General features: G+C 43.9%; 2 protein-coding genes and 1 long non-coding RNA gene across 10 annotated transcripts in view; 2 read left to right on the forward strand and 1 right to left on the reverse strand.

The window, feature by feature from the left end:
* The window catches only part of UBR2 (ubiquitin protein ligase E3 component n-recognin 2), a 56,255-nt gene extending 53,731 nt beyond the window's left edge, over positions 1 to 2,524 (reverse strand). The window contains exon 1 of one of the 3 annotated variants that reach the window (XM_086878467.1): positions 2,206 to 2,524. In XM_086878467.1, the coding sequence (XP_086734593.1) occupies positions 2,206 to 2,283 (78 nt within the window). In that variant the 5' untranslated portion in view covers positions 2,284 to 2,524. The remainder of the gene's footprint in view (positions 1 to 2,205) is intronic. The other 2 variants (XM_086878468.1, XM_086878469.1) reach the window with 2 other exon arrangements.
* LOC111926654 (uncharacterized) lies at positions 1,860 to 17,636 on the forward strand. 2 transcript variants are annotated; one of them, XR_015283675.1, is made up of 4 exons: positions 1,860 to 4,109; positions 5,862 to 6,089; positions 15,035 to 16,800; positions 17,502 to 17,636. It is a non-coding gene; the product is annotated as an uncharacterized LOC111926654 (long non-coding RNA). The 2 variants fall into 2 exon arrangements; XR_002863088.2 differs by lacking the exon at positions 1,860 to 4,109 and having other exon boundaries at positions 4,184 to 6,089.
* Positions 17,637 to 20,457: 2,821 nt separating this feature from the next.
* TRERF1 (transcriptional regulating factor 1) overlaps positions 20,458 to 27,177 on the forward strand; it is a 98,752-nt gene continuing 92,032 nt past the window's right edge. For 3 of the 5 annotated variants that reach the window (XM_086878482.1, XM_086878481.1, XM_086878483.1), the window contains exon 1: positions 20,540 to 20,757. The gene's annotated coding sequence lies outside the window, so the exon portion shown is untranslated. Of the gene's footprint in view, positions 20,758 to 20,905; positions 21,055 to 27,177 lie in introns of all 5 variants that reach the window. The other 2 variants (XM_086878480.1, XM_086878479.1) reach the window with 2 other exon arrangements.

Raw genomic sequence — 27,177 nt, forward strand, 5'->3', positions numbered from 1 at the left:
GCAATGATGAACATCATCAAACCTAAATCTGTTTGTGGAGACAGTTTTATACACATAACTGTGCATACAGTTTTGAAAATCAGGTCCTGGATGAAACAATATCAGAAGGAAATCCAGGCTACTAGGACAAGGAAACAGATGTGACTCCAAGAGCTGCCAGGAAGGCAACCCACAGGTCTGTTGTGCAAGTAATACTGTTAATAAAAATATATACACAGGTATACATATGTTGCACTGCCTTTCTAAATTGCTGCCTGGGGAGCACTGAACTCCAGAAAACTACTCAAAACCCTGGAATTTGTTCTTTCATAAAAGCATTCTGCATTTAGGCAAGGTTTAAATTAGTATTTGTCTATCTTCTAACCTGAAATCACACGCAAAAAAAGCTAATATTCTGCTCTCCCAAGAGAGGTTTTTATTAAAAAGGGAAGTGTACTCCACTTCCTCCCTCCTCACACTCTCCTGCAACTTTAACTGCCCTGGGAAAAAAAAAACGTGCAAAGCATTGATCAAACCACATCTTACATAAGTAAACACCTAATGGTTCATCAGGGTTTCTATTAAATTCCCAGCTAAGTAAGAGCTACCAGGAAAAAAAAATGCAGAATATTAATAAGCCATAAAGCAACTCACTTCTTTGTTTCAAAACCCAAAAGGTACAATTTATGGGGGTTTTAGCTACAAAAAACAAAAAAACAAAAAAAAAAAACCTAAAAAAAAAAAACTTTCAATGTAGATTCATGTTATGTTACAGAGAACTTTTTTTTATTTTTGTTCTTTGGAAGTTATCCTTAAGTTTTGCTATGAGAAACTGAAGCCTTAAGTGCTGCAACTATTGCTTTGGGATGGTATTTGTTTTGTTAATATTGGGCTATCAGCAAAGTAATGCCAACAGCAGAGGAGCAAGAAAAACCATACTAGATTTGAATTAGAGATTTCAGAATTGGAGCTTGTGCAGGTGATGACAGATAATAAAAATGAGAAGGAATTGACTACATTTAAGTTGGCATTTCTACCTACAGCAAATTTCTAAATGTATTCCCCTGGGTGCATGATTGCCTTGAGCTTACCTACAGTGTGACCCAAAAAAACCATCTGCTATTCACACAGACGAGGTAATTCGGGCTCAATTTGGACTACTTTATAAATGTTTGATAGAATTATTTGGTTAGCTATAGAGAAGAAGAAGACTAATCCTGGATGTAAACTAGCTAGGATACAGGTAACTGTGCACATTTGCCCACCTAATCATATCTTTGTCTGCATTGAAGATACACAAGCATAATCTGAGGATAATCTGAATTGTAACAGTCTTTTATTTTCATTTGGAAAGCAGGCAATGTAATTCCCACTGAGACACAGACAGCTCTTCAAGGTTTTATCCTACAGATATGCACATGAGCAGTCTAAATACTTTAACATACACATCCAATTCCTCAAATACCCAAGTGTCTAAATGGACAAACATTTATGCCAGAAATTAAACTTCCTCCGAAGATTTTACACTAGAGTCTACATTCCTCTTTCAAATATTCTTTGTAAGAGCAGGAAAAGTATATAAACAGAAGTAGATTTATTCAAATATTACACTGATTTTACTAATATTTCCTCTACAAACACCCCATTCTAATAATCCTAAAATCAACTACTGCAAGCTTTTTCAGAACTGCATCTTTAATAGCGGGGAGGAAGGAAGGATCCTGTAATGGCATTTCAACATTTTAAGGCGTTTTGGGGTCAGACATCCACCAAAACTAATGCGGGGGGAATCTCCTCAGGTCTAGGCGTGATTGCCGGCAGAGAGAGGCGAAAGGGCAGCAGAGGCGGAGGAACGTAACTCCAGGAAGCAGTGAAGGAAGGGGCGAGATGCCCGGCCGCCCCCGGCAGGGGATGGCCACGTCCAGGCAGCTTCCAGGGAGCCACCTGCGCCAGCCGGCACAACAGGAAAAGCTGGCTGATCGCTGCCATGGATTTCGGCTGCTGCAACAGCGACGCTGGCGACAACAGCGCGCTGAGGCCACAGCGGGACATCGCTGCCGGCCGGGGGTGCCCTCAGAGCCAGCCCCGGCAGGGTCAGCTCCTCCCGGAGAGCTCGCTCACCCCGCGGAGCGGCCTCGCCCCGGCCCCGCGAACGGCTCCCCAGGCCGGTGCCTCCCGCGGCCTCCGAGCCCCCGCTCCCTCCCAGCGCCCGGCCCGCCGCCTCACCACGGCGATCTCCTCGGCGGAGCACTCCAGCAGGCTCTTGTCAATGGCCTGCACCTCTGACTCCAGGTCCGCCGCCATCTTCTCCCTCCTCCTGCCCCCTGCCCCGCGCCTCTGAGGCCGAAGCCGGGACAGCCGGAACGGGGCCCGGGCGGCCGCCCAGCCCGGGGAACACACACTTCCGCCCCGCCTCCCTCACGTCACCGGCCGCCGCGCCGCGTTCTGGGGGCTGCAGTCCTTCCCCGGCGCTGCTCGGCTGAGACGCGGCGCTCCGTGCCCGGGGCCGCGCTGCGGGACCTGCGGGGCCAGGCCGGCGGCCGGTATCCGCCCCCCGGCATCCGCCCCCCGGCCGCCTCCGCGGACCGCCTGCCCATCTTGCCTCACGGAATCCCAGGATCACGGGATGGGTCAGGCTGGAAAGGACACATCTGGTCCAACCTTTCTCCTCAGGCAGGGTCATCCCAGAGCTTTTCCTCCAGACGGTTCTTGGGTGTCTCGAGTGAGGGAGACTCCACAACCTCTCCGAGCAATCTGTTCCAGTGCTCAGTCATTGCACTGTAAAGAAGTTCTTTCTCATGTTCAGGTGGAAGTTCTATCATCAGTGTCTACCCCTTGCCTCTTGTCCTATTGTTCAGCACCACTGAGCAGAGCCCAGCTCCATCCTCTTGACACCCTTGCTTCACATCCTTGTAGAGATTAATGAGGTCCCCTCTCAGTCATCTCTTCTTGAGGCTGAGCAGGCTCAGCGCCCTCAGCCCTTCCTCATAAGAGAGATCCCCCAGTCTCTCAGTCATCCTCATTGTCCTCTGCTGGGCCTGCTGCAGAAGCTCCACTTCTCTTTTGTAGTGAAGAGCCCAGAACTTGATACACCATTTCAGACGTGCCTCACCAGAGCTCAGTAGAGGAGCAGGATCATCTCCCCTGACCTGCTGGCAATGCTCTTCCTAATGCACCCCAGGATTTTGTTGGCCACCTTGGCCACAAGGACACTGCTGGCTCACGGACAGCTTGTTGAACACCAGCACCACCAGCTTGTTGTTCACCAGTTTCCCCCAGTGCAAGGCAATATCTGGGACTGGGGACATCTCCAGGTGACTGGCAAAGCTGGGTGCCCCCTTCAGCTGAAATGCCCTTGTCAGCACTGCCATCGGGCAGTGAGGGCTTCCTGGAGAGCTCTGACATTCCATGCGGGTGGAAAGAAAATAAATTGGTAAATATACAAACGTGGAAACTATGGCTTTAAGACAAATGTTACTAAATAGCAGAAGCTATAAATTCTGTTGCTCAGCTGCCAGCGGGCCACCCAAATTGAGGCGTGCCTTGGTCACTCAAGTGCGGATGCTGCTCTGCGTCTCCAAAAACAAGTCACCACCACTAAACCCAGCAAAAAATCATCCTCCATAACTCCTTTTCAGCACATACAGGCTCAGCATCTTACGAGGCCTTTCTGAAAACCTGTTGTACCACTGCTGTACCCATGGTTTTTCCTTGCTCCTCTGTAATTACAGCTGGGCCCAAACCAAGCAGACATGTCTGACCATGTGTGCTGCCACAGGGCACCTAAGCTTGCTGAGGTTTAAAAACACACCTTCCTTCACTTGCTGGCAGCTTCTGCATGGACCTAAGCGTTGTGCACAAGCTGAGTACTATTTCTACCTGGCACCTCCTATCAGCCTTCATGGCTGAGATAAGGACCCACACAGCAAGAGCCTAACCTAGCAAATCCTGCTGAGGAAATCTCAGCTCTGGAGAATTTACACTTCCAAATCTAGACAACGCATGGGAGGGAAATAAACAGTCAGGAAAGGCAGACCAAGTCATAACAGCCTGCAGTACTAGCTGAAGGCACCTATAAATGTTGCCTTTGCCAAACATACTAAAACATACATCAAAACTCTGCATTGAGAGTGAGTGCCACTTTACATCTTATATTTCTTAAAACTTTGTAAGCATTCTCATAGTGAGTATGCGTAGTTGCTTCTTCCCTTTTTTTATCTCCTTCCTCTCCCTTCTCCTCATTCTCTTCTCAATAATTTACATATCAAGTTTCCCAATAATATGTGTAATTTTCCTTTGTATGTTCCCTTCCTATATGCAGGGTATATATTTTACCGTGCTTATTTTATCACCATTGCCACTTCTTAAGTAATTGTTCTTAAAACACAGAAAATAATTATATATTCCTGAGAAGATCAGTAAAGCCCATACTGTTTCTCATTCATGTACTGTGAATGCCTAAGGAATACAGAACATGAATCTTCATTGGAAAATAGCACAGGGTGAAAGAAAGCTGTATGACTTAATTGTTTCCCTTTCTGGGATGCATGAAGAAAATGTTAGAAAACTCCTGGAGTTTAGTAATGTGAGAGGCATCTTATTTTACCTAGCGAAGGGGTAACCCAAACAGAAATTAGCCTGCAAAGCCATTATTTCAATATGAACAAAACAACTTACTGAGTATCATTTTTTACAACTTCAGGAAGAATTTTCCATAACATTTAACCTGTGCCATTTACTTCAGAAGCAAAGATACTATTCAAATTCAGGAGTAATAATTAAGGTTGAGAAGACTGCCTTTATCTTCTGCCAAAAAGCCTAACTCTTACGGAATCTATTATCAGATAGAAACTGCAAAAGAGAAATCTAGACAATTTTAATTTTTCAGCAGGTTTAATAGTAAACCTCCATGTCATTTCTCTGCTCTAGCTGAGATGTTTCTGGGTCTCACCATGCTTTCAACACACAAGATAGCCCATAGAATACATACAGACCATGGTTATGAAAGATGCAGATGTCATCTATACCTCTTTCATCTCCTGACCTGTCTGTTCAAGCACTGCTTGCATCTGTCATGAAAAAAAAAAGGAGAAAAAAAAAAAAAAAAGAAACCAAAACCTAAATGGTAGTTTAACTGGAGATCAATTAACTTAATTGAGGTCCAGTGTTTTTAATAAATGCTGTGTCTCTTAAGAACACAATGTAAAAAGATGCCCTGGTTTAACCCCAGACAGCAACCAAGCGCCACTCAGCCACTTGCTTACCCCTCAAACAGTAGGATTGGGGAAATAATTGGCAGGGTAAAAGGTATAAAACTTGTGGGTTGAGATAAAGACAATTTAATGGGTAAAGCAAAAGCTGCACTCACAAACAAATAAAGACAAGGAATCAATTCACTGCTTGCCAAGGGCAGGCAGCTGTTCAGCCATCTCCAGGAAAGCAGGGCTCAATCACATATAGCATTTATTTGGAAAGACAAACGCCATCACTCAAAAAGTGAGTTTGTCACACCCTTGTCCTTCTGCCCCCTACTTTATATCCTGAGCATGGCATCCTATAGTCTGGAATATCCCTTTGATCAATTGGGGTCACCTGTCCCAGCTGTGTCTCCTCCCAACATACCATGCATCCCCTTCTTTAACCTCCTTACCAGCATAGCAGCACAAAAAGTAGGAAAGGCCTTGAGGAAAGCCCCCCACAGCAATAACAAAAAACATCTCCATATTATCAACCCTGTGTTCAGCACAAATCCAAAGTACAGCCCCATATCAACCCCTGGGAAGAAAATTAACTCTAATCCATCCTAAACCAGCACAATAGGCATAACTGAGGAAATATTGTCACAGTGGAGACTGATGGTCCCTTTCTAAAATCTGTTTTAGAAGGTACTAATGAAACACCCACTAGAAGACTGCTTCTTGATGCACCAGAACTCACCCATGGCAGCCAAGCTGAAGCCCAGCTGATTTGAAAGGGAAGGGACCTCCAGTAGAACACATTCCAGAGGGCTTAGCATACAGTAATTCTTGTTATCCTGGCTGAATGCTGCTTGAACGTGATCATCTTCAGGGCCTGTTGCATTTGCAACTAGAAATGGATGAAATCAACAGGTAAAGGGATGTTGGAGGGAATTTTTAAGCAGCTGGTTTGCTGGTATGTTAACTGTACCCTAGATGCAGTCAATTTGACATCACTGTATTAATTTGAATGTAAATAGAAAAATACTGCATATCTAGATTGCAGGGATAAATGTCTATAGAGAAGACTCAGTAAAACAACATGCTATTTAATGGAGTTTTCTGGAAATCATTATGAAAGGTGAGTCTTGTGAGAAGGATTCAGAAATGTTCCCATTTTCTGTGAAATGTTCCCTGGTACAGTTAAATTTTTTTTTTTAAAGCACTTCCATGTCTGTTCACTAAAACAATGATGCACTTGCAACTTAATTTGAGGTTTAACTATTAAAGCAAATGATCAGCATTTTGCTGCCTGTAGTTTATATTACATACCTATATCTAAAAACATCACTTTGAAAAGACATTTATACCTCTTAAATCTTGCCTAAGTCAGCAACCCTTTCCACCAAATAAAGCACATGTCTAAATGTAGGATTAAGGTTTGTATTTTCAGTAACAGTAATTTTGATTAAACTGTTTGCTTAGCAGATACTGAATGACCAAAGTAGTGATTTTTACATAGCAAATACAATTTTGAAAGCCATTATCATTTACATGGTTTTCCTCCCTTCCTCTTCAGTGCCAGATGAGGTAGGTTTGTAGTCACCATCTCCTTCATAGTCTTCAGATAAATTCAGATGGTAATTATTTTATTTCTGTACTGCCAATTCCAATGACAAATTATGCTGACCAAAATAGAATTTTTCCTGTGATAATGTTAATTAAAAGATGAATTGTGAATGAGGTGAACAATGACACCCAGTACTTGGTAGATTGATAAGACATAGTTCACTAAGCAAGACATTATTCAGAACAAAAGAGCACACAGTAATCTGAAAACACAGGTTATTTTAGGAATTTGGTTCAGAATTAGAGTATTACAAATACTATCTGACAAACTGTAGGCGATTCTTTGTTCCTTGGAGGCACTAGTGCTATAATATCAGCCCTTTTAGCAAAAAATCTGAATAAGCTTATTTCTTTTCCTCGCTCTGTCTTTGCATGAGCTTATATTACAAGTGTATAATATTCTAAACATGATGCAAAGGAAAATTATTTTAAAAAAGATACTGAAAGCATGGCATATTGTATAATAACTGCGAACATAGGAGGCATAATGAAAGCATAAAGATACTGTGGCTGTGTTCCCGTCTAGTGAATGCTCTCTGCAACTCTAGCAAAGGCAGTTACATAACTGATTTTTATTGCATTAGGCAACAGCAATATTGCTAAGCAAACTGATGTGCAGAATTAGAAAGCTTCTTCCACAATGGAAATGAAGAAAAAAGATGGAGGAAGGGCTCTCACTTAACATCCAGGGCAAGAGGATGTGCATCTTCATTAGTGGATCATGTCAGAGGGACAACATGATTTATTTTCATCACGCAGTGCCTTAGAAAAAATACAGTGCCAACCCAGTCCATGATAATTTCACTGCTTTCTGCAGTGTAACATGTCAACAGTCTAGAGCTCAAGCTGGTAAGTTAAAACACTAACCTCTAAAAGAGATTTAACAGGAGTTAAGATAATAGTCTCTAATGAGTTGCACAGAGGGAAAAACTAACATGGGAGCAAAGGAGAAAAAAACGACATATGCAAAAACGCGCCTGATCTCATCTGTTTTCACTGTAAATTCAGAACACTGCTAGTGTGTACTTAGACATAGCAGCTAATACAGGCTGGGAGATGAATAGATCAAGAGCAGCCCTGCCAAGGACTTGGGGGTGCTGGTGGATGAAAAGCTGGACCTGACCCAGCAATGTGCACTGGCAGCTCAGAAAGCCAAACGTGTCCTGGGCTACATCAAAAGAAGCCTGGTCAGGAGGCCAAGGAAGGGGATTCTGCCTCTCTGCTCCCCACTGGTGAGACCCCTCCTGCAGTGCTGTCCAGCTCTGGGGTTCTCAGCACAGCAAGGACATGGACCTGTTGGATGGAGTCCAGAGGAGGCAACTGAGATGGTCAAAGGGATGGAGCACCTGTCCTGTGAGAAAATGATGAGAGAATTGGGATTGTTCAGCCTGGAGAAGAGAAGGCTTCAGAGTGTCCTACTTGTGGCCTTCTAGTACCTGAAAGGATCCTAAAAGAATGATGGAGAGTGACTTTTTACAAGAGCCTGTGGTGACAGGACAAGGGAGAATGAATTCAAACTAAAGAGAGTAGGTTTAGATTAGATATTAGGAAGAATTTCTCTGTTGTGAGGGTGGTGAGGCCCTGGAACAGATTGCCCAGAGAAGCTGTGGATGTCCCATCTCTGGAAGTGTTTAAGGCCAGGTTGGATGGAGCTTTAGGAAACCTTGTCTAGAGGAAGGTGTCCCTGCTAACGGCAGGAGGTTTCAAACTACGTGATCTTTAAGGTGCCTTTCAACCCAAACCATTCTATGATTTTTAGGATACAAAAAGGTCTGTGAGCTGGTACCAAGAAAGCTGATGTTTGTCGCTCAGAGGTGGTCAGCTTTAGCACCTAGGAATGTGCAAGAACCACTTAAAATTTGTTCTGTAGCTAATGCTCTTCACCTGCACTTATTGATGACAATGAACATACAGGCTTATGTTGCAACCTTCCCCTTTGCAGGACTTTCCTTCACATGGTTTACTATTTTTCAAGTTTGAACAAACTTAAATATTCTTGAGACTTCTGCTGCTTGTGTTTGAGCGGCAAAAGAAGTGGCAGGAAGGGGGGTATACAGAGGGGCAGTCAGCCGTGTGAAGTGTATGAAGTGCCACTGTTGATGTTGCATCGCCGTAGGACCAGACCTTTAGAACCCTTGCACTAAGAAAGAGCAGTCACGGTATTTAGCATCCACTACAGCGCAAGCAAGTGCACTGTCAAAGTTCGGGGCCTCAAAGCTGCTCCAGCGGGTGTAGGATACGGTGAGACAGGCAGGTTGAGCAGTCCTCCTGAGCCATGCCCGCCGCGCTGGCTCCCTGCAGGAAGCTCCGGCGGGAGGCGAGGGAAGAGCCCCGTTCTCCTTGCTCTTCCCGCTGCCGGCGCCAGGTGTCGGCAGGCGGCGCGGGCACGGCGGTGCAGGAGCGCCCCTCTCCCGCCGCTCCCAGCTCCCGCTCGCTCCAGCCCGCAACCGGAAGGGTGTGGGTGGCTGCTGGGGCTGGAGCAGCCATGCGACTTCACTTTTAAACACCCCCCCACACACACCCCATCTCAAATCAAGCTTTAACTGCTTAGTAGCTGATACTTCGGGAAATTCAAGGCATTTTTGGAATGAGTCAGATGTTAGAAGAAGAGAAATGTGCTGTGCAGTGCTTGGGGACCATGGATAGGGCTTTGGGTGGCAGGAGAGGCAGGACAGGGAGAAAGCAGAAGTGGCCAAGGAGTTGCCTGCAGAGATGGATGGCAGGATGAGCACTGCAGTAATCCTTTGGGAGAAGAAACTGGAGCAACCTCCTGTAGGTCCCTGCCTCAGCACTGCAGAGGAGCTTCTGAGTGTCGGGAGCAGCTGGGCATCCGATGGTGACACTTGGTGACAGTGCTTGTTCTTGGCTGATGGAGACCAGAACTGTTACTGAACCGCTGGAGAAAGTTCTTGACTCCATCTGAAGCCACATTTATGTGCGGTTATGGAGAGGATGCACAAAGGAAATGGGAACATACAGGGTGGATGAAAGATTCATCTGGGAATATGAAAATGTTTTGAACAAGTGAACTAACTCTTCTTTTCCCCTTCATTCACACAACAGAGCAATTTTAAATTAGAACAGGTTGTAACAGATTTAATTTAGATCACCATGGTGCCTAGTATAATGCTACAGCATATTCTAGTTTATCTTTTTCCTTGATTTTAAAGGGCTAAACAGTTTTTAAATTGTGGATTTGTTATAGAATGTATGGCTGCTAGGCAGTCCTAACCAATTAGAAATTTTTTACTGCACCATGATTAATTTTGTTAGATAAAACTACTGAAATACAACTGAAGGTAGAAATAAAAAGCATTTAAGTGCTCTACAGCCATGATTTACTCTTCAGAGATGCATTTAACGTTGTCTCCGGCAGAAGAGCTTCATCCATTTTCCAAACATTCATTTGTTTATTTCAAGATTAGTCTCAGTTATAAACAGACATTAAATCACCTCCAGGCCCTAATACATTGTAATGAAGTATTGTAAACCATGTAGTATGTTGGTTTAAACAATGTAATCAGAAAGCAACAAAACCATTTTCTCCTGGTTTTTGCTGGCTCCCTGACTTCTGTCTGTTCAAAGAAAAGTTCTTTTTAGTCTGTAAATGTCAAGGTCACTCAGAGGTCAAGTTTGTGCTTTTGAGCCATGGTTCCTTTCAGGTTATTGGCTTTGTTTTATTACTGAAAGGAACCATCCATTTTGGCATATAGAGCAAAGAAGTCATGTAATCCTATTAAATACAAAACCAACATGTACAAATAATGGTGAAGGTTTGACAATCACACAAAAGCCCCCTTTTTCTGCCCATAGTTAAGCCTGCAGTGAGTAATTAATGGTCCTTCCATAAGCCTGTCTACAGTGGGAAAACTGCCTAACTAGTTTTCAAAACACTTGCTCAAAAACTGGCCAAGAGCCCCTTTTGGGCAAGCTGGCATCCTTCTACTGCGATGCGCAGGAATGGGAGGGGGACAGAAGCGCCTACCTGTCGCTTTCCATCTCAGAGCAGATCATGGCACTGAAGGAGACAGTCACAATCCTAGGCAGAGGATCCTTGGAAACAGAGAGAATTAATTAACAAAGAAGGAGGAAGGCCTCTTTAGAGAGTTAAGGATAAAAGGAGATAAAAGGAGGTACTTTAAGTTATTAGGAAATAAACTTGCTTTGTTGGCAGGAGAGAGAAGTCGAAAGTGGAGGTTACAGCATGCAAGTCGAGATGTAAGTGGATCATTATGTACTGGGAACAAAAACTAAGACATAAAAAATTAACAACAAATAGATCACTAATTTCCCTATGAAGAATGTTTATGCATAGTGCAATGTCAGTAGGAGAAAAAATTAGGAGGATGAAATAAGGTATAATCAGAGTTTAACATGGAGCAAAGAAAGTATGATTTAAATAAAACTGTCCTCAAAGTGGTATCTACATAGAGGTAACTGAGGGAAAATGCTTAGGATTTTCCTGGTCAGTTAGTTAGGACCAGATGTCAACAGTGGACTTGCCACGCTGTCTGTTCTGCTTGTCCCTTCTTTGAGGACAGTCAGCTACAGTATGTAAAAACAGCTGAAGGTCGCAAACACCAGTTTTCATAAACAACACTCATAACACTATTTTCACATCCCTCAGACAAGCAGAGAGGTTATCACAACTTTAAAATCTCTGTCTGCTGGCAAGACAAAACGTTACCATCCTAGAGTGTATGCAAACATAAGGACTGACTGGATCTATTACTAATAAAAAGAGATGAGATGATTGAGAGTATAGATAGCAATTACAGATAAGACGAGAAACTGCATGAAATGTAGGCAGGACTGCAGAAATGAACCCCAAGACATACAATTGAATATAACAAACCTTACAGAAGTGGAAATGGGAAACTGAGAAATCTATATTACCCAGATGGTGAAACAAGATTTACAAAAGGCTGTACAGTAAAAGTTTCTGGCCTATCATATTGCAAGGACAGATAGACAATAAAGATGCTTGGAGTTTAAGAATGGAACAAGTCCAAGATCTTCAGATAGTCTTCTAATAGGAAGGGAGAAACACTGGCATACCACCAGGGAAGGACCTCCACGCAGGACTGCTCCTTAAACACAGACTCAAGAGGTTTTTGGCAGACACTTGAGTGAGAACAGTCTCTAATGGCGCAATCTTAAAACAGGGCTTCTGTAAGAAGTGTCTCTCAAACCTGGGTTTGCTTCTTGAGTTGAGCATAATTTAAGAAGGCCACAAGTTCATTATGAGTAATTAGAGCTGAATTTATTTTTTTGCCCTCCTTTGTTTGCACAGCATCACTCAAGTAGTGCATGAAAAGTGAAATACACCCACAACTCCTCATCTGGGGATTTCCTCAACTGATAGACAATCAGAGTATAATTAGTTCCTTTGCCCCTGTCTGGGGTGCAGAGGAATTATCAGTGCCTCAATCTTCAGGTATTGCTAGCTGCTAGATTAGTCATGGGACTCAAAAATCCATGGAGCAGTACTTGTTCTCCTAAGGGGGTTTAGAGAATGTGTTGGCATGATAAGAGGACACATAAGCTGTAAAATATATACCCAGAGAAACACAAACGTATGCCTTGTTGTTGTTGTTGTTGGAATTTCTCAATAAAGTTAAATGGATTCTGCAGACCAACACATCAACTAAAGCAAAAGTTGGTTTGAGAAACCTCTTTTCCCTCCCCATATTTCTTCCCATATTTCTTCAAACTTTTCTAGCAAGCTAGCAATGCTGTAGGTACTGCAGATTTAAAAGATGAGCCTTCTGGTCCCTAGCTTATCCAGTCATTATTGGTAGATTCCAGGGAGCTGTCAGATATGGAAGGACCAGCTCATACTACCCATGGCTGAAAGAAAAATTTGGAGATTTTTTTAGGAAAATTCCACACTTCATGACCCAGAGGAAGATCTCTTCTTTTGTACCTCTAAGAAAAATGTTGTGCCTAATTTGTACCATTACCTCTATCCTCAGCAGAACAGACCCAAAAGTCTGAAAACTTTAGTCTCACAGACTTAAGCTTGCATCAGGAGATTGTTTTGGAGCTTAAAATTTAATTTTATTTATGGGGGTTCCTTGCAGTTCCCTGTCTCACTGCAGCCATACAGTAACTTCACTGCATTTTCTGCTGTTTTTCAGTGCAGCTCTCACCTCCTCAAGTGTTTTGGGGCCACCAAACAAAAGCTGTGACACAGAAATGCAAAGGAGCTTGTCTTTTGCTGTAAGAGTATTCCCATCACTGTAAAATTGTGAAACAATACAGCTTATTTCTATCTGATGATGTAAAGTGCCCTACATCACTATAAACAGAATATACTGTATATATATTGGATATACAGTATGAGTCTAGCCATGTGAGCATTTTTAAATCTTGACAGCTGTATCCCTACAGTTTAAATGCATATGTAAGAAACATATGTAACATATGTAAGACACAGTGAGGCTTTGAAGTAACTGGTATATATGACTATAAAAGATTTGTATAAAAATTCAGGTTACAGTTCTGAATGGGAAAGTTCAGAGCAGAAGATGTGGATGGCTGTTTTAAACTCCTTCAACAAAACCTACACAGGGTACATTCAACTTTGAATTAAATCAGCAAAATAATTTTCTTCTGTGCTGAGGAATATGAAATAGAAAATAGAAATGGCTGAAAGTAGGGTGATGGGATGACAGGGATAGTTCTGATCAGAGGTGGCTGTCTGTGCTCTTCCACACAATATGCAGTGTGCTATTGCCAATATTGCATCCACTTCCAACAGACAAAATTCTGAAAAAGGAATAAAACTTTAATCTTGATTTCAGTTGCCAGTGCAGACTTAGACACATTGCATGTTGCAAGAGAGAACCACAGGGACTTAATCATATCTGTATTTAGATATTATCCTTCTGTTACAGAAAGTTATTTAGATTAAGTGTAACTTAAAATTAATATGCCAGGCTTCCTTCTACTCTCATCATATGTCTTTTCTATAACCTTTTATATTTAGAATATTTTTGATTGTAATCAGCTTCATTTTTCCTTCTGTACTCAAAAGTAGGATTTCTCTTCTTCAACAAACACATTAATACAGCTCTCTGTAGCAAGCCATCCTAAAGCCTCTTTTTTATATGTCAATTTTACCACATAACAGATTTTTAAAGCTAAGAGAAAACAATTCAGAAAGATTGATGGGGGCATTCAACAAAAGTAGTAGGAGACAGTACCTTAAATCTGTCATTTCACTGGATTTCAAGTTGATGGTACCTCCGTAAAGGCAGTTTTTATTAAATAGTGTAACTGAACTGAATCTTTGTCTGCAAACAGGACTATGTGTTTCTAGAACAGCAGCAGATTTAGAGTAAGGTGTGCTTCTTCATGGAGCAGTTTTCAGCTGTTACCACTGGGAGCGCATACAAAGCCAGTGGGATAAAGCTTCTTGCATGTCAGCCAAAGCTCCAAACATTTCAAATTGGGCATAAGATTTACTTGAACAACACCGGTCAGTCTTCAAGACATAACAAGGTGCAAAGAACCAGGAAAATTTTTTTCATACTTTATCTCTGCAGCTACATTCCTGCATGACACTGGACCACCTCTGTTCCCTACTTTAACCATCTGTAAAATGGAGACAGTATTACTGACCCCTGATTATATTCCCAACTCAGATCTACAGTCAATGGTTTTAAATTGCAGAATAGCTCAAAACATACCATCAACTTAAAATATGGAAATTATTAAAAAAAAAATTTCACTCATGTTACTTTTATAAAGACATCCGTTTTATGTTTATGCATTCATAACTTACAAATGCATGTAATATAATTTATGTAATGTGTCTATATTAAACAAATTTGTAAATTTACAAATATGTATGTCAGTGTACTGTATAAAATAAAACATTTCCTCTTTTCTGGCATGTGAAAAAGCCACACAACCTGGAGCATTGCTCACTAGGACAAGATCCTGCAAGATGGCCCATGTCACTGAGTCCTTTGTGCGCACATGTACATGCCCACAGATTATTCCTGACAGAATGATAGTATAAGCAACTCTTCCAAGAGGAATGGGAACTGGCACAAACCAAATGAAGCAAGAATGTCTCTAGCTCCTTTTCCTCTCTGGGGCTCACATACAGCTGCAGAACACTAATAATGTTACAGAAAAAAAAAAAAAAGTCTTTAAGTCATCACTATTTCTCACTTGCCTATCTGTAATTTCTTAACAAAAATATTCCTAAACACTTTACATGTTTTAATTTGCTTCAGGGCATCCCTGTGAAGTGGCATTGTCTCTCCCATGCGCCCAACTAGAGCGAGATGCAGAAAGGTCAAAGCCATGTTCGACCAGGAGCTGCCAGGAGGATCCCTCAACCAGCAGCACCCAGCTCCACCAGCACTGGGCCAGAGCCCCAAGAGCTTAACAGCTACTGCAGGTTGTGCTAAAGGAGCAGCTCAGTGGATCAGTGACTGATGGGCAGCTCTGAGCTTTGCTAAAACGTTCCTGAGGTTGAAGTTGAGAGAAAACTAGTGCTTGTGGATTTCCAGAGCCGACAACAGTGCAAACAGCTGTGCAAGTTCAATTTTCCTTTTGTTTTTTTGTCTACTACCTGGACCGACCTTCTTAGAGAGCATCTTATCTCCCAGATGAGATAGCAGCCATGGCTCTAAGACAATTAGAGGCAATTTAAAGTGGTGTGGCTGCAAATCCCATTTTTGAGCACACAGTCCTACCTCCGTTTCTGTTGCTTGTCTGGCTGACTCAGTGAAGCTATCTATGGGAAAAATGATAGGGCATTTCTGCCAGCACTGGGAGGTGATCAGACTCACTGGGGAAGCAGTGTCAGTGATAGGAGGCAAACCCATGTAGCTGGAGGCAGTAACTTGCATAAGGGATAGCAGGACCCTAGCCATCACAATTCACTTTTGTTTTAGCCTTCATGGAAAGATTCATAGCATCATTCCGATTAATAAGACCCTTATTAATTAAGGTAAAAGACCCTTAGGATCATTGAGTTCAACCGTTAATGTAATACTACCAAATCCACCACTCTCCATTAGCACCACATCTTGCCAATCTTTTAAATCTCTTCAGGGATAATAATTCCACCACTTCCCTGGACAACCTGTTCCAATGCTTGACTACTCTTTCCATAAAAAAATTTTTCTTAGTACCCATTCTAAACCTCTCTTGGTGCAACTTGAGGCCATTTTCTCTCGTTCCATTGCTTGTTAATTGAGTGAAGAGAACAACCCTCACCCTGCTACGGCTTCCTTTGCAGTAGTTGTGGACAGCAGTGAGGTCTCCCTTGAAATTTCTCCAGGCTAAACAACCCCTAACACTCCACTCAGTCACTCTTCATAAGACTTGTGCTCCAGACTCTTCACCAGCTCTATTGCCCTTGTCTGGACATGCTCCAGCACCTCAATTTTTTTCTTGTAGTGGGGGGCCCTGTGAGCAGGGCTTTCATCAGCAGTCTGAATGAAAGCAGCATGCTTTCATCCTCTCCCCTCCTTGGCACATTTCCTGCACCATTCCTTATGCTCTGCAATCAGCAAAGCAATCTGGCTGAAAGAAAAAAATAAAATTAAAAAGTCTTACTTCCAGGATTAGTTTTCAAATTGCAGCAGCATGGTCTGAGATCATACTAGGCTGCCAGTGAAATCCGTAACTTTACCTCATATCTGGAATCAGAGCAGCCAGTCCACTGGACTAGGAGCAACCTGGACCAGCAAGGCTGGGATGTTGCTCTTCTGACACAGGCCTGCTCCTCACACGGGTGGTGAAAGTGGAAAAAGGGAAGTACGTGGTAGTTTGCAGTAACTGGGATCCTGATGTATGTCTACTAAAAATTATTCAGCTTCATTTCAACCCTTGGCCATTTTTCCTAACTTGCAAAGGATGCAGTCAGAAGTGACACTGAAAAGAGGGCAAGCTATTTTATCTGGAAGCTCACCACGTCCTGCGCTTCCTGGTTACAGGACCTAAGAGGGAGAAACCACACCCCAAAGTACATCAAGGCAAGAGCACCAAGGTGAGAGCAGGGGTTGTTAACATTACCCTGAAACAAAGCAGAGATACTGTTTCTTGAACACAGGGACAAACTGGAATTATGCATTTGCTGTTCTCTGAGCAAGCCCATTGCCAATAATAATGTATGCTTTTGTGTGTGTCCAGGTTGTGGGAGGCTGCGGCTACTTCCCTGTTGATGCACAGGGAATGTGATCACAGAAAACACATGTTTGGCTTTTTAAAACTATTGTACCATTGTATAGTGTACTGTAGGACCCCATTGCATCTTATGCTTCTAAAAGGAAAGAGACAAATGACTGACTAAATCCAAGAGATTCACATGATACTAAACTGATTTAGAAGGGAATGAACCAGCAACTTCATGCTGGAAAACCCTCAAATTGAAAAAGAAATCAAGGTCAAACATTTAACCACGGGGTGGATCAGTAATTATACCAAAACAACAGATACCAAAGGGCAGATTTGTCATCTCTTGAAATTTCCATAACGGTTTTTATTTTTTCTGGAAAATAAGGCCATAATCTCAATTATAAATATAAAGACTACATTATGTCAAATGTCAGGTTCTGAAACTGAACTTGCTTTTAAACCTAAATCCATCATTACACTTTATGGCTCAAAAGCTCCCCCTTGAAACAAATCCGTCATTAGTCTCGTTCATTGAACTCAGATAATTACAGTCTGATTATTTTTTTTTTTTAGGATAACATCCACAATTCAAAATTCAACCTGGAAATAAGCATCTAAAACCAAGAAACTGGAAGAACATCTGTATTTTGGCTGCTGCGACTTTGAGCAATAAGATACTTGCATAAATGTGATTTTTTTTTTAAGGTTTTCTGAAGTGGTTTTATTTTCATTAGTCCAGTTATTGAACAAAGGTATGTTGCCTCCTACCACAGCCATAGTATGTTTTCTTCAGCATTGTCTTTCTTGGAAAGCCTATAAATTCAAGGCAAAGCCTTTTAATAAAAACTAAGGCGTTTGGGAAAATAATGACACAGCAATTCCGTGCCAGAAAGGAACGAACCAGGAGGATGATCAGAGACCTCTGTCACTTCTAAACTTCTGTAATGCCTTCATTTCTGAAAGAGCCCCGCTCTGAAAAATATTAAAATGCATTAATTGCTAGCAAGACCCTGACAGAGTGATGGCAGTTACCGTAGGACGCTTGTTGCTCTTGTGTTGTTTGTAAGCGGTGGGAGGCTTCGGAGGCAGCTGAACCGCCCAGCCAACTCCCTGCAGGGCATCCCTTGGTCCTCCCCGCCCCTCGGCCGCTCAGCTCCCCCCTGTGCTGACCTCCCAGGGAGCTCACCAAAATGGCAGGAACTTAGCCCGGAGAAGGAATAGTATGCCGGCTTGGCGAGCTGAACCAGCTCGGCGGGCAGGGAAGAGAAGGCAAGGTCTCCCTCTTCTGACAGCAGCAAGCGGGCGGCTGGGCCGGCCAGGACCTCACCACGGTTTGAGGACTCCCTGCTCACCAACCTGCCAGGTATCCCTGCCAAATCCTTGTTGAACAACATCACGAGCCCATAGAATTATTCTGAGGTTGAATACTGTAAATCGCAGTCTGGGTTTTTTTTATTCGAAAGTGGGAAAGTTCATACTCAAATCCTTCAAAGATTAGAAGAAGTATCAGGAAAACTGAGAACACAAATTAAGGTTTTGTGCTTTTGATGGAGACCAACTCATAACTGGCAGGATAAACACAAAGAATGCAGTCTGGTTATAGCCAGCCCACACAATTTTATGGAAATGTTGTCCAGAGCTAAGAGTTTTGTGTAGCTAGACTTGTTATGACAGAGTAAGATGGGTCCAATTTATAGCGCATCAGAAGGCTGCTTGATAATCACAGAACATTCTGGGTTGGAAGGGACCCACAAGGATCAAGTCCAAGTCTTAAGTGAATGGCCCATACTGGAGGCGAACACACAATCTTGGCCTTATTAGCACCATGCTGTAACAAACTAACCTAATGATTCTTTGTTCAAATTTAAATTAGACATTTGCTTCTGTTTTGAATTATAGCACAAACCCTTGGGCTTCAGGTAAAGCAAGTAACACCTAGCTGATTCAACAGAGATTTGCTTGTATTGATTAATTGGATGAGTAAAGACGCTGAGACAAACCAAGAAAGACTGTTAAATTCCATTGCTTATATTCAGAGGTCATTTTGGAAATCACAAGTAATATGGGCTATTCTGGGTTTCAGACTAGACACAAAAAACAAACAGAGGCAAAGCACATGTTGAGTTGTGGTTTTAATTCTATTTTCATCATAGTTTATATGACTTGGGACTCCAGCAAGCAAGCAAGCCAACCATTGAATCCAAAACTCAGCATAGATTTTGAAAAGCTCAGCACAGAGAACTTACAATACCTGAAAGATATTTTTCAGCTACATAAAAATAAAATTAGAAAATTAGTAGCTGGTTAGGAAAAAAACAAGCCTTTCCCACATTTGCGTATAGTTCAAAGAAATTTAATAGCCAAGGGGTGATATCATACTTTTTCACTCTTGCTCTAATCTACACTGTAAATCAAAACAATCTCATAAAAGGTTAAATTATTAAGGACAGTGGGCCGATGGAAGTGTCATGCAACCAGGAAACCAGGATGACCATAAAAAGAAAATGAGGCTGCTGGTAACCATTATAATGTAAGGCTGAATCACAAATGCTAACACCAAAGACCTTTTTCTCTTCCAGTTATAACCCTTGAGAGTTTGTCTGTTGGGTTTTTTTTCCCCCTCTTTGAAGGCAGAAGTAGGCCTATAACTATCCTCGTTTCAATTTCTCCCTTCCCAGCTACGGTTTCTTACAGTCTGTCATTGTCCGTGAGCTTAAACAGAACACTGCATAAGCTGTATGCATCACATATCTGTCCCCAAGATGTAAAATCCTTCCCTTCGAGGGAACATTTTGGTGCAATCTAATGCAAATGTTGAGCCCAAGGGAAGAAGGACCGATGAGGTATTTCACAAAAATGTTCCTGTAGACTTAAAAAAAAAATCATTTACGACTACCAGTGGCAAAGATCAGTGACCACGGGAGCAAGTTACTACATTGCTCGCTGTATTATTAGAGAATTAACTTCTGAATTAACCCAAAGCGGAGGAGCCGCCCCGGAGCCGGAGGGCAGGCGCAGCAGCCCTTCCCGGCTCAGGGCAGGAGAGCTCCCGGGTGAGGGAGAGCGCTCCTTTACCGCGGCCACTTTCCCCCTCCGGCGCCCCGGGGCTGGGGGAGGCCGGGCCACAGCGCCCGCAGCCCCGGGCCCCCACACGGCTGCCCCACTCCGTATGACATCCCCGGCGTCAGGGGAGCACCCCCTCCATCCCAGCCCCTCGGCGGCGGGATCCCCTCGGCCCCAGGGCTGGCGCGTTGTCGTCCCCCGGCGCCGCCGCCCGGGCGGGAGCGGGAGCGGTGCCCGGCCCCACCGCCCTGCGGCATGCGGCGGGATCCCGCGGCACCCCCTCGCCCGCACCCCGCCGACCCGGCGGGAGCCGCTGACAGGTCGCCGCCAGTGGCCCCGGCACCTGCGCTGCGCTCACCGCCCTGAGAGGAGGGGCTGCCGGCCAGACCGCGGCGCGGCGGAGCGGGAGGGAGGGAGAGAGGGAGGGAGGCGGCGGCGGCGCACGGCCGGCGGCGGGCGGGCCCCCGGGGGCGGCGGGCGCCCCTCGCCCCGCCGCGGGGCCGGGCGGCCGCGGCGCCACCGACACCTTACTTCCTGCTTCGCTACCCGGGGCCAGACCCATCGCGGCGGAGGGATCCCGCCGCCTCCCGCAGCCTCCTCCCCCTCCTGCTTCTGCTTTTCCCGGCTCCCTGCTGCAAGGAAATTATTTGACAGCGATTTGCTGACATCGGGGGTTTTTTTTCTTTCTTTTTTTTTTTTCTTTTTTTTTTTTTTTTTTTGCATCACGGACTCGGCAGCGCGGCGGGCGGGGGAGGCCGTGCCGGAGGTAAGTGCCGGTGCCCGGAGCCTCCCCCGGCGCGGGGCCCCCGCTCCGCTCCATGTGCCGCCGCCGCCGGGGTGGGTGCCGGGCAGCGGGGCCGCGCCGGGCCGGGCCGGGGGAGCGCGTTTCCTGGCGGAGCGATATTTGTTTACAGGATGGGCGCCGTACTGTAAGTGAAGTAGGACCGAGCCCGGGGCAGCTCCGTAATAAATTAATATCGCGATTTGCTCCCGCCTCGCCGCCACGAGCCCCGCGCCCGCCTGCCCCCCCGCCCGCCTGCACTTGTTGCAGACTTCGCGCCAGGTAGGGGCAACGCTTCGCAAGTTTCGTTTTTGCAGGAGCCGGGGCTGCGCTGGACGGAGATGAGGAAAGAAAAAAAGGGGGGGGGTGGGGGTGGGAGGAGGGAGAAAAAAGTTTAGAGCTCGCAGTTGACTTTCGGTCTGCAGCGCCGAGGCCCTGCCGGCCGCTGCCGCCTCCTGCCCGTCCGGGCGCGGGCGGGCGGGGGGCGCTGCCCGGTACCTGCCCGGGCCGGGCGGGCAGCGGGGCCGGCGCGGGGCGCCCCCACCGCGGCGCTGCTGCGAGTCCCGGGCGCCGCCGCGCCGTGCCGGGAGCAGAGGAGGGGAAGGGCGGCTCGGCGGGGCTCGCCGCGGAAGTTCTCCGAGGCGAGCTGCCCGTCACGGCCCCTGACACGAGTGGGCGACCCACGCGGTACTCCTCCCGTCCATCGTCCCGCTGCGCGCTCGGTGCCCCCTCGGTATCAGTGTTGGGAGCGAAGCGATGCCGAGGGCTCGGCTGTGGAGCCCTTCCCCGGCGGCACCGCGTGGGGCGAGCTCGTTTTGGAGGAATGGGAATTTCTCCCTCCATTGCCGCGGGAGAGGTGCGCGCGGCGGGCTGGGCGCTGGTGGGGCGCTCCGGTTTTCTGGCCCGTCAGAATTACAGGGTGGTAAGGTAAAAAAAAAACCTCTTAGCCGGGTGTTTAAATACCGGAGAGGTGATTTGCAAGTGAAATTAATCGGCAGTTAACCAGTTAATAAATGGATAATGCCTATTCATCCTTCTGCTGACTTTACAGAGTGGTTTTCACGTCTGCCTGTCAACTAACCAGGCTTGACTGATAGAGATGTAAACCTAGCTGGGTTATTGCCTTCGTCCAGTAAAATCTGACCTGCACTTGCTGTCCTTGCACATCAGTGCTGGTCATCATTCAGATAGTTACAGGTGAGGTTCATATGTTTTTACAGACTGACACGATGGCAGCAAAATACATAGGATGACCCACAGCTTATGAATTTATTTTGAAGTGCTTAACTGCATGATTAATGTTTGAAGCAGGTAATCACTGAGGGGGAAGTTTTATGCCTTTGGTAGCTACAATTTTACTTTAGATAGGGGAAGAGGAGAGAGTTCACCTGGCAAGGTTGGCCTGGCTGCTCAGTAGGGCCACTCTGCTGCCTGTACCCATCCTGCTTGGGCCTCTGGCTCGCAGAGCTCCTCTGGGGACCAGGGGTTTGTCTGCTGCCCTCACTCAGGATATAGTGTTATGATGAAGTGACCCATCCTTACAGTGTCAGTGTGTGCATGAGTTGTTCCTGCATGCGGTACATGCAGCTGTTTGCTGTCATCGCTTATCTACTTCATGGTCTTGCATGTTCAGTTGGATCAGAACGGAGCCATTTCATTAATAAGTTGCATCTATCTAGAAATAATCCATTTTGCTTTTGCTGCCCACTGAAGTGATGGCATTTAATATGCACTGGTTGGTATGTTACCTTTTTTCTAAGTGTTGTCCAAGGCACACATATAACAACAGAAGGCCTGCTCCATAGTGCTCTATGCGTGCATACTACGCAGCTTTGCATACAACAAAATAAGACTTTTTTCTAGAATTTAGATAAGTAATTTTTTGTATGAGGAAAATGTGTTTTATGCGTTTTTCTTTCTTCTGTAGAGAATACTCTGATAAACTTGGGAAAAATTAAAAGCTTAAGTATAGCCTACTCAAAAAGTTTCGGTGCAGATGAACACTCTGGAACAAATATGTTCTACCATTTATTAGCAGCTTGTGTTTCTGAAGACCTCTATGAGGACCTGAGCAGCCCTATGGTGTGGTCGTCAAACCCATGTACCTTGAAAAGCCAAAAAAACTCAAATACAAGTACTGCACTTCACTGTGAAACTTGGCCTGAGTGTGAACTGGAGAACTGGCCTCTTGGTGATACGATAAGAGCGGAGCTTAATCGTGCTGCTATATCAATTTATGTCCTGCTGTTGGCATCCCTCTCTGGGGAAGAGGGATGAGGCCACAGGTAGATAGGCAGGTATCCTGCCTCCAATGTTTAATATCATGGGCCAACATGAGCATAAATAAGCCACAGCATGACTAACCTCTCTACCTAATATTGACTCATGTTGTATTTCGATAGACTGAAGAAGTGTCCATGCCTAAGCCATTTCATTTTCTCAACCTGTATGTTACTGATGATGACCTGCCTATTGAGAATCCTCCAGTATTCATTTAAGACCATAAAGCTAGTCTTTGTTTTGGGTTTGTTTTGCTTTTGGATACAGCTCAACTAGCTTAGATAGAAAAAAGGAATTCTTAGATTTTAAACTCAGAACTCTGTTGCTTCTCTTCTGGCCATTTTAATTCTTCAAGTGATACAGTGAGGCTTGCTATTATAAATTGGGCTAATAACTTGGCATCTGGCAGGGAGCGTGAGAAAAGTATAAGAAGAGCAATTCTGTAAAGTACTGTAGGTTTCCTAAAGCAGTAAGTTAATATTTTGCTCTGAATATTTTCGTCTTACTTTTTTTGTTTGTTCAAATCAAGTGGGGGATATGTCACCTAAAAACTTACTCAGCCAAGTATTTGAGAAGGCCCTTCTCTCCCTTTGCCAATACTGTAATGGGACAGTATAAAAAAGAAGGGCCCTGCATTGTGCCTCCTTACTATGTGTTGTAATAACTGTGAGATAAGGCAGTTTCATTTCAGCTTCCTTAGAAATATGTGTTTGTTTTTTGGTTTTTTTTAAAAAAACAAGCAGCGTTTGACAGGCACAAAATAATGGTTGGTGTGAAAACAATTTGTTTCCTCCCCTTGCATTCATTTGAGAGGTGCATAGTTCCAGTGCAAAATTATCATCAGAATTGCAATTTTTTCTGTCCCTAAAATTAACGGATCCTTTTGCCTGCCCTCCACCTGAAGGAAGTAGGCAAAAGCGTGGTGCACATATGAATTCTGCCTGGAGTAGCTGCCACACCCGTGGTTATTTACATAAGGTGAGGAGCTCAAGTGGTCACACTGACTTCCATGGCACTGCTTACAAGGGTAGAGTTACTGTGTGTGAGAGTGGAGGGGGGGGCTGCATTCAAAACTAAAGAAAAAGGAAGGCAACAAATTCCATACGTTTTGCTGTATGTGAAGTTATAAAACCTCTTCTTAACTTGTCCATCTCTGAGAAACTTATTACTGTAATCAGTTGCAGGGCTGTGAGGGGAAATCGGGCCTTCTAAGATAAAGATGAAAATAGCACATTCAAATATATTTTAAGAAAGGCGACTCTTCCTTCAAAGAGTAGGTCTGAACCTTGTTCAAAGAACAATAGCAACAATTTTATTGGGTTGTTTTTTTGGTTTTTTTTTGTCTTTAACAGCTCTTTGCTTGAAACCAAACAGATTTAAGAGATTCACTGAAAATACTTTTGAGCAGGATTCGTTTAGGCACCAAGCTAACTTATGGAGCTTGTGGGAGTATCTCCTGTTAGATCTGAAATGCTGAGAATGGGCTCTTGCAGCATCATCTCCTTGCTGCTGCCACTGTATTATCCAGGCTGGCCTGGAGGACAAAGTGGGTGACACAGTTGGCCAGCAAGTCATAATGACATCGTTCCTTGTTGGATGTTGGTTTCTGTGGGCAGAAGGAACAGTGTTTCTGATAGCAGTTTCTTTTCTCTCTTTCTGGCTTGCCCACTCCATGATGGGGGGGCATGTGGGCTCACCTGGACGTGGTCAAAACAGCAGCAGAAAAAAGCCCCAAACCATTGATTTGTGTGGGGAAAAACTGGAAAACATGCTCAGGTTACAACCTGCTGCCACAGAAAATGGAAGGAAAATATGTCATTTATGTTACTTTATTCTTGAGAGGATAATGGTTTGGGGAGCACAGGACATGGTCTTAAATATATGCCCTATTACTATATAATCATGTTTTGATTATTTTTATTTTTTTTTAAAGTTTAAACTCTTTGCATTAGAGTGGGGGTGTTGCAGGATTTTGGCATAGTCCTGTAGCACTAGGTATATTTTGAGGTTCTGAGTGAAATGAGTCTTGTGGTTTCAGCTTACTCTGTAACAAAGAGGAATGTGTCACACACAAACAGCCCACCTAAGTTTTCATAATTGACTGATAATTTACTCTGGAAAGACCCAAAATCCTGATATGAGGCAGATGCAAAATGTAGTTGATTTTTTTTTTTTTTTTAATTTTCTTTTTAGTTTGTCATTCTCCAATTTACAGTTTAAATTTTGTTAGAATTTCAGATGAATCTCTTCTCTTCGGCTTCCCATCCACTGCTCAGGTGGGCTGTTCTCACTTCCCAGGCACAAGGTGACAAATGCCGAGTTTCCATACCCCACCAATGTCTAAAGCAGCCATCCTGGGTCTTGTCACAAATTTTCTCTTGTCTGTTTAGTTCAGCAAGAAAATGGTTTCTGTCTTTCCCCTCCCTCCCCTCATCAACTGCTCATGGTAAGATTTTTTTTATAGAGCCCGCATTGTGATATGTCCTTGAGTTGCAGAGCTGCAAGGTTTTGTTTTCATTTGCCATTTTTTCTCTTCATGTTTAAAGTTCATTGCAACTATAGCAAAGCAAGATTGTTGTAGATGGTCTTTTATGATTCCTTCCTGCCTCCCCCCCACCCCCCCGTCAAAAGTCTTATGCTCAGTAAAAAAGGAAAAACTCAGACTTAGGTACTAAAACTTACTCCAGCTAACCCTGGAGTGTAAAGATTGCAAAAATACAGTTTGGGGAAGGATTGCCCCAGCAAAACAGGTAGGTGTAAGTTAAATGTTAAATTATCAGCACCTCCTTTTTGAAAGATCCCTTGATGGTGAGGTTTTTGTTCACGCCATCTGGCTAGAACAAGGCTTACCAGGACTCTTAAAGGACAGGGGCCATTTGAGGTGCAGAATTTATATCAGGTACTTTCTTTTTAAGTGAATGTCAAATCCTAAATAATTTTAGCATCAGGCTGCAAAAAAAGTACCCAACCCTGCAAAGCAAGTTTAAAATTTAAGAATGGCTGCAGTTCTCTGTCTTTAAAAAAAATAAGTAATTTTTGTCTTTGTTCTCTACTCCCTCATCTCTTCTTCCCCCCCCCCCCCCCCCCCCCAATTTTCATTGATGGGGAAGTTTCATTTCCTTTATTTATATATTTTTAGTGTATGTGTGTTTGGGGGGGCATGAGGGTGGATAGGAAGGAAGTCTGTGTTCTAGTTTTTATATTTAAGACCAAAAAAATAGCTAATGCTGATGTGTTTAGATATTACTTTAAATGCATTTTCCCCAGTAAACCAAAAATTCTGCCAGTGAATAGTGAGTATTATTAGGGCATTGAGGGGTTTTGCAGCACTTTTGTGTGGGTGAGGGTACTGTCTGAGTTCCAGTTGTACTAGCAGGAAAGTGTTTTTCCCAGTACTGTCATGTTTCACATGCCAAATCAGAACTAGAAAGTGCATTTTCCTGGAAGGATCTCTATTTACACTTGGAGGGTTATGCCAGTTACAGCTACATTAGGCTTTTTTTTAAATTTTTTTTTTTTTTAATTTTTTTTTAATTCCACACTTGACCTACATAGTAACTTCTTTCATTTTCTTAACAGAACACCCACTACAATCCTGGAAGGTCAGTAGGGTAAACCTGCTGTCCTGTGGCTCTAATGCATATGGGTACTCTTGCAAGAGCATGATCTTAAGTAGGTCCTCATTAAATGAATGCTGCTAGAGCTTTGTCTAACTTGAAATAGCCCTCTGTTCTCCAGGCAGAATTGAATAGAGTTTATTGGGGAACAGGAAATACATTATGAAGTATGTTATCCATATGTAATAACATTTTTTCTCCAAAAGAGATCCCATGTACTTTAATTTTGAATACAATTTTTAAATACTGCAGGTTAGAAAATACTGTATTTCAAATCTGTGAAAGTTTGGGGACATAAGATGAAGTGATTTTAATACACATTTTGATCAGAGACTAAAAGCTATTTATTCTTTCAGACAGTGTGGCAGTTCATGAAGGAGGTAAATGGAGTTTCTTTGGCAAGTGTCTGTAGGTACTGGGTGTGGGAGCATGAGCTGGCAGTGCTGGACTTGTACTCCTGGACTTGTACCACCAGTGCTTCATTCTGCTGCTACCTTGTTCTCTCTTT

This window comes from Cyanistes caeruleus, chromosome 2 (genome assembly GCF_971803275.1).
Source record: "Cyanistes caeruleus chromosome 2, bCyaCae1.hap1.1, whole genome shotgun sequence".
Classification (NCBI taxonomy): domain Eukaryota; kingdom Metazoa; phylum Chordata; class Aves; order Passeriformes; family Paridae; genus Cyanistes; species Cyanistes caeruleus.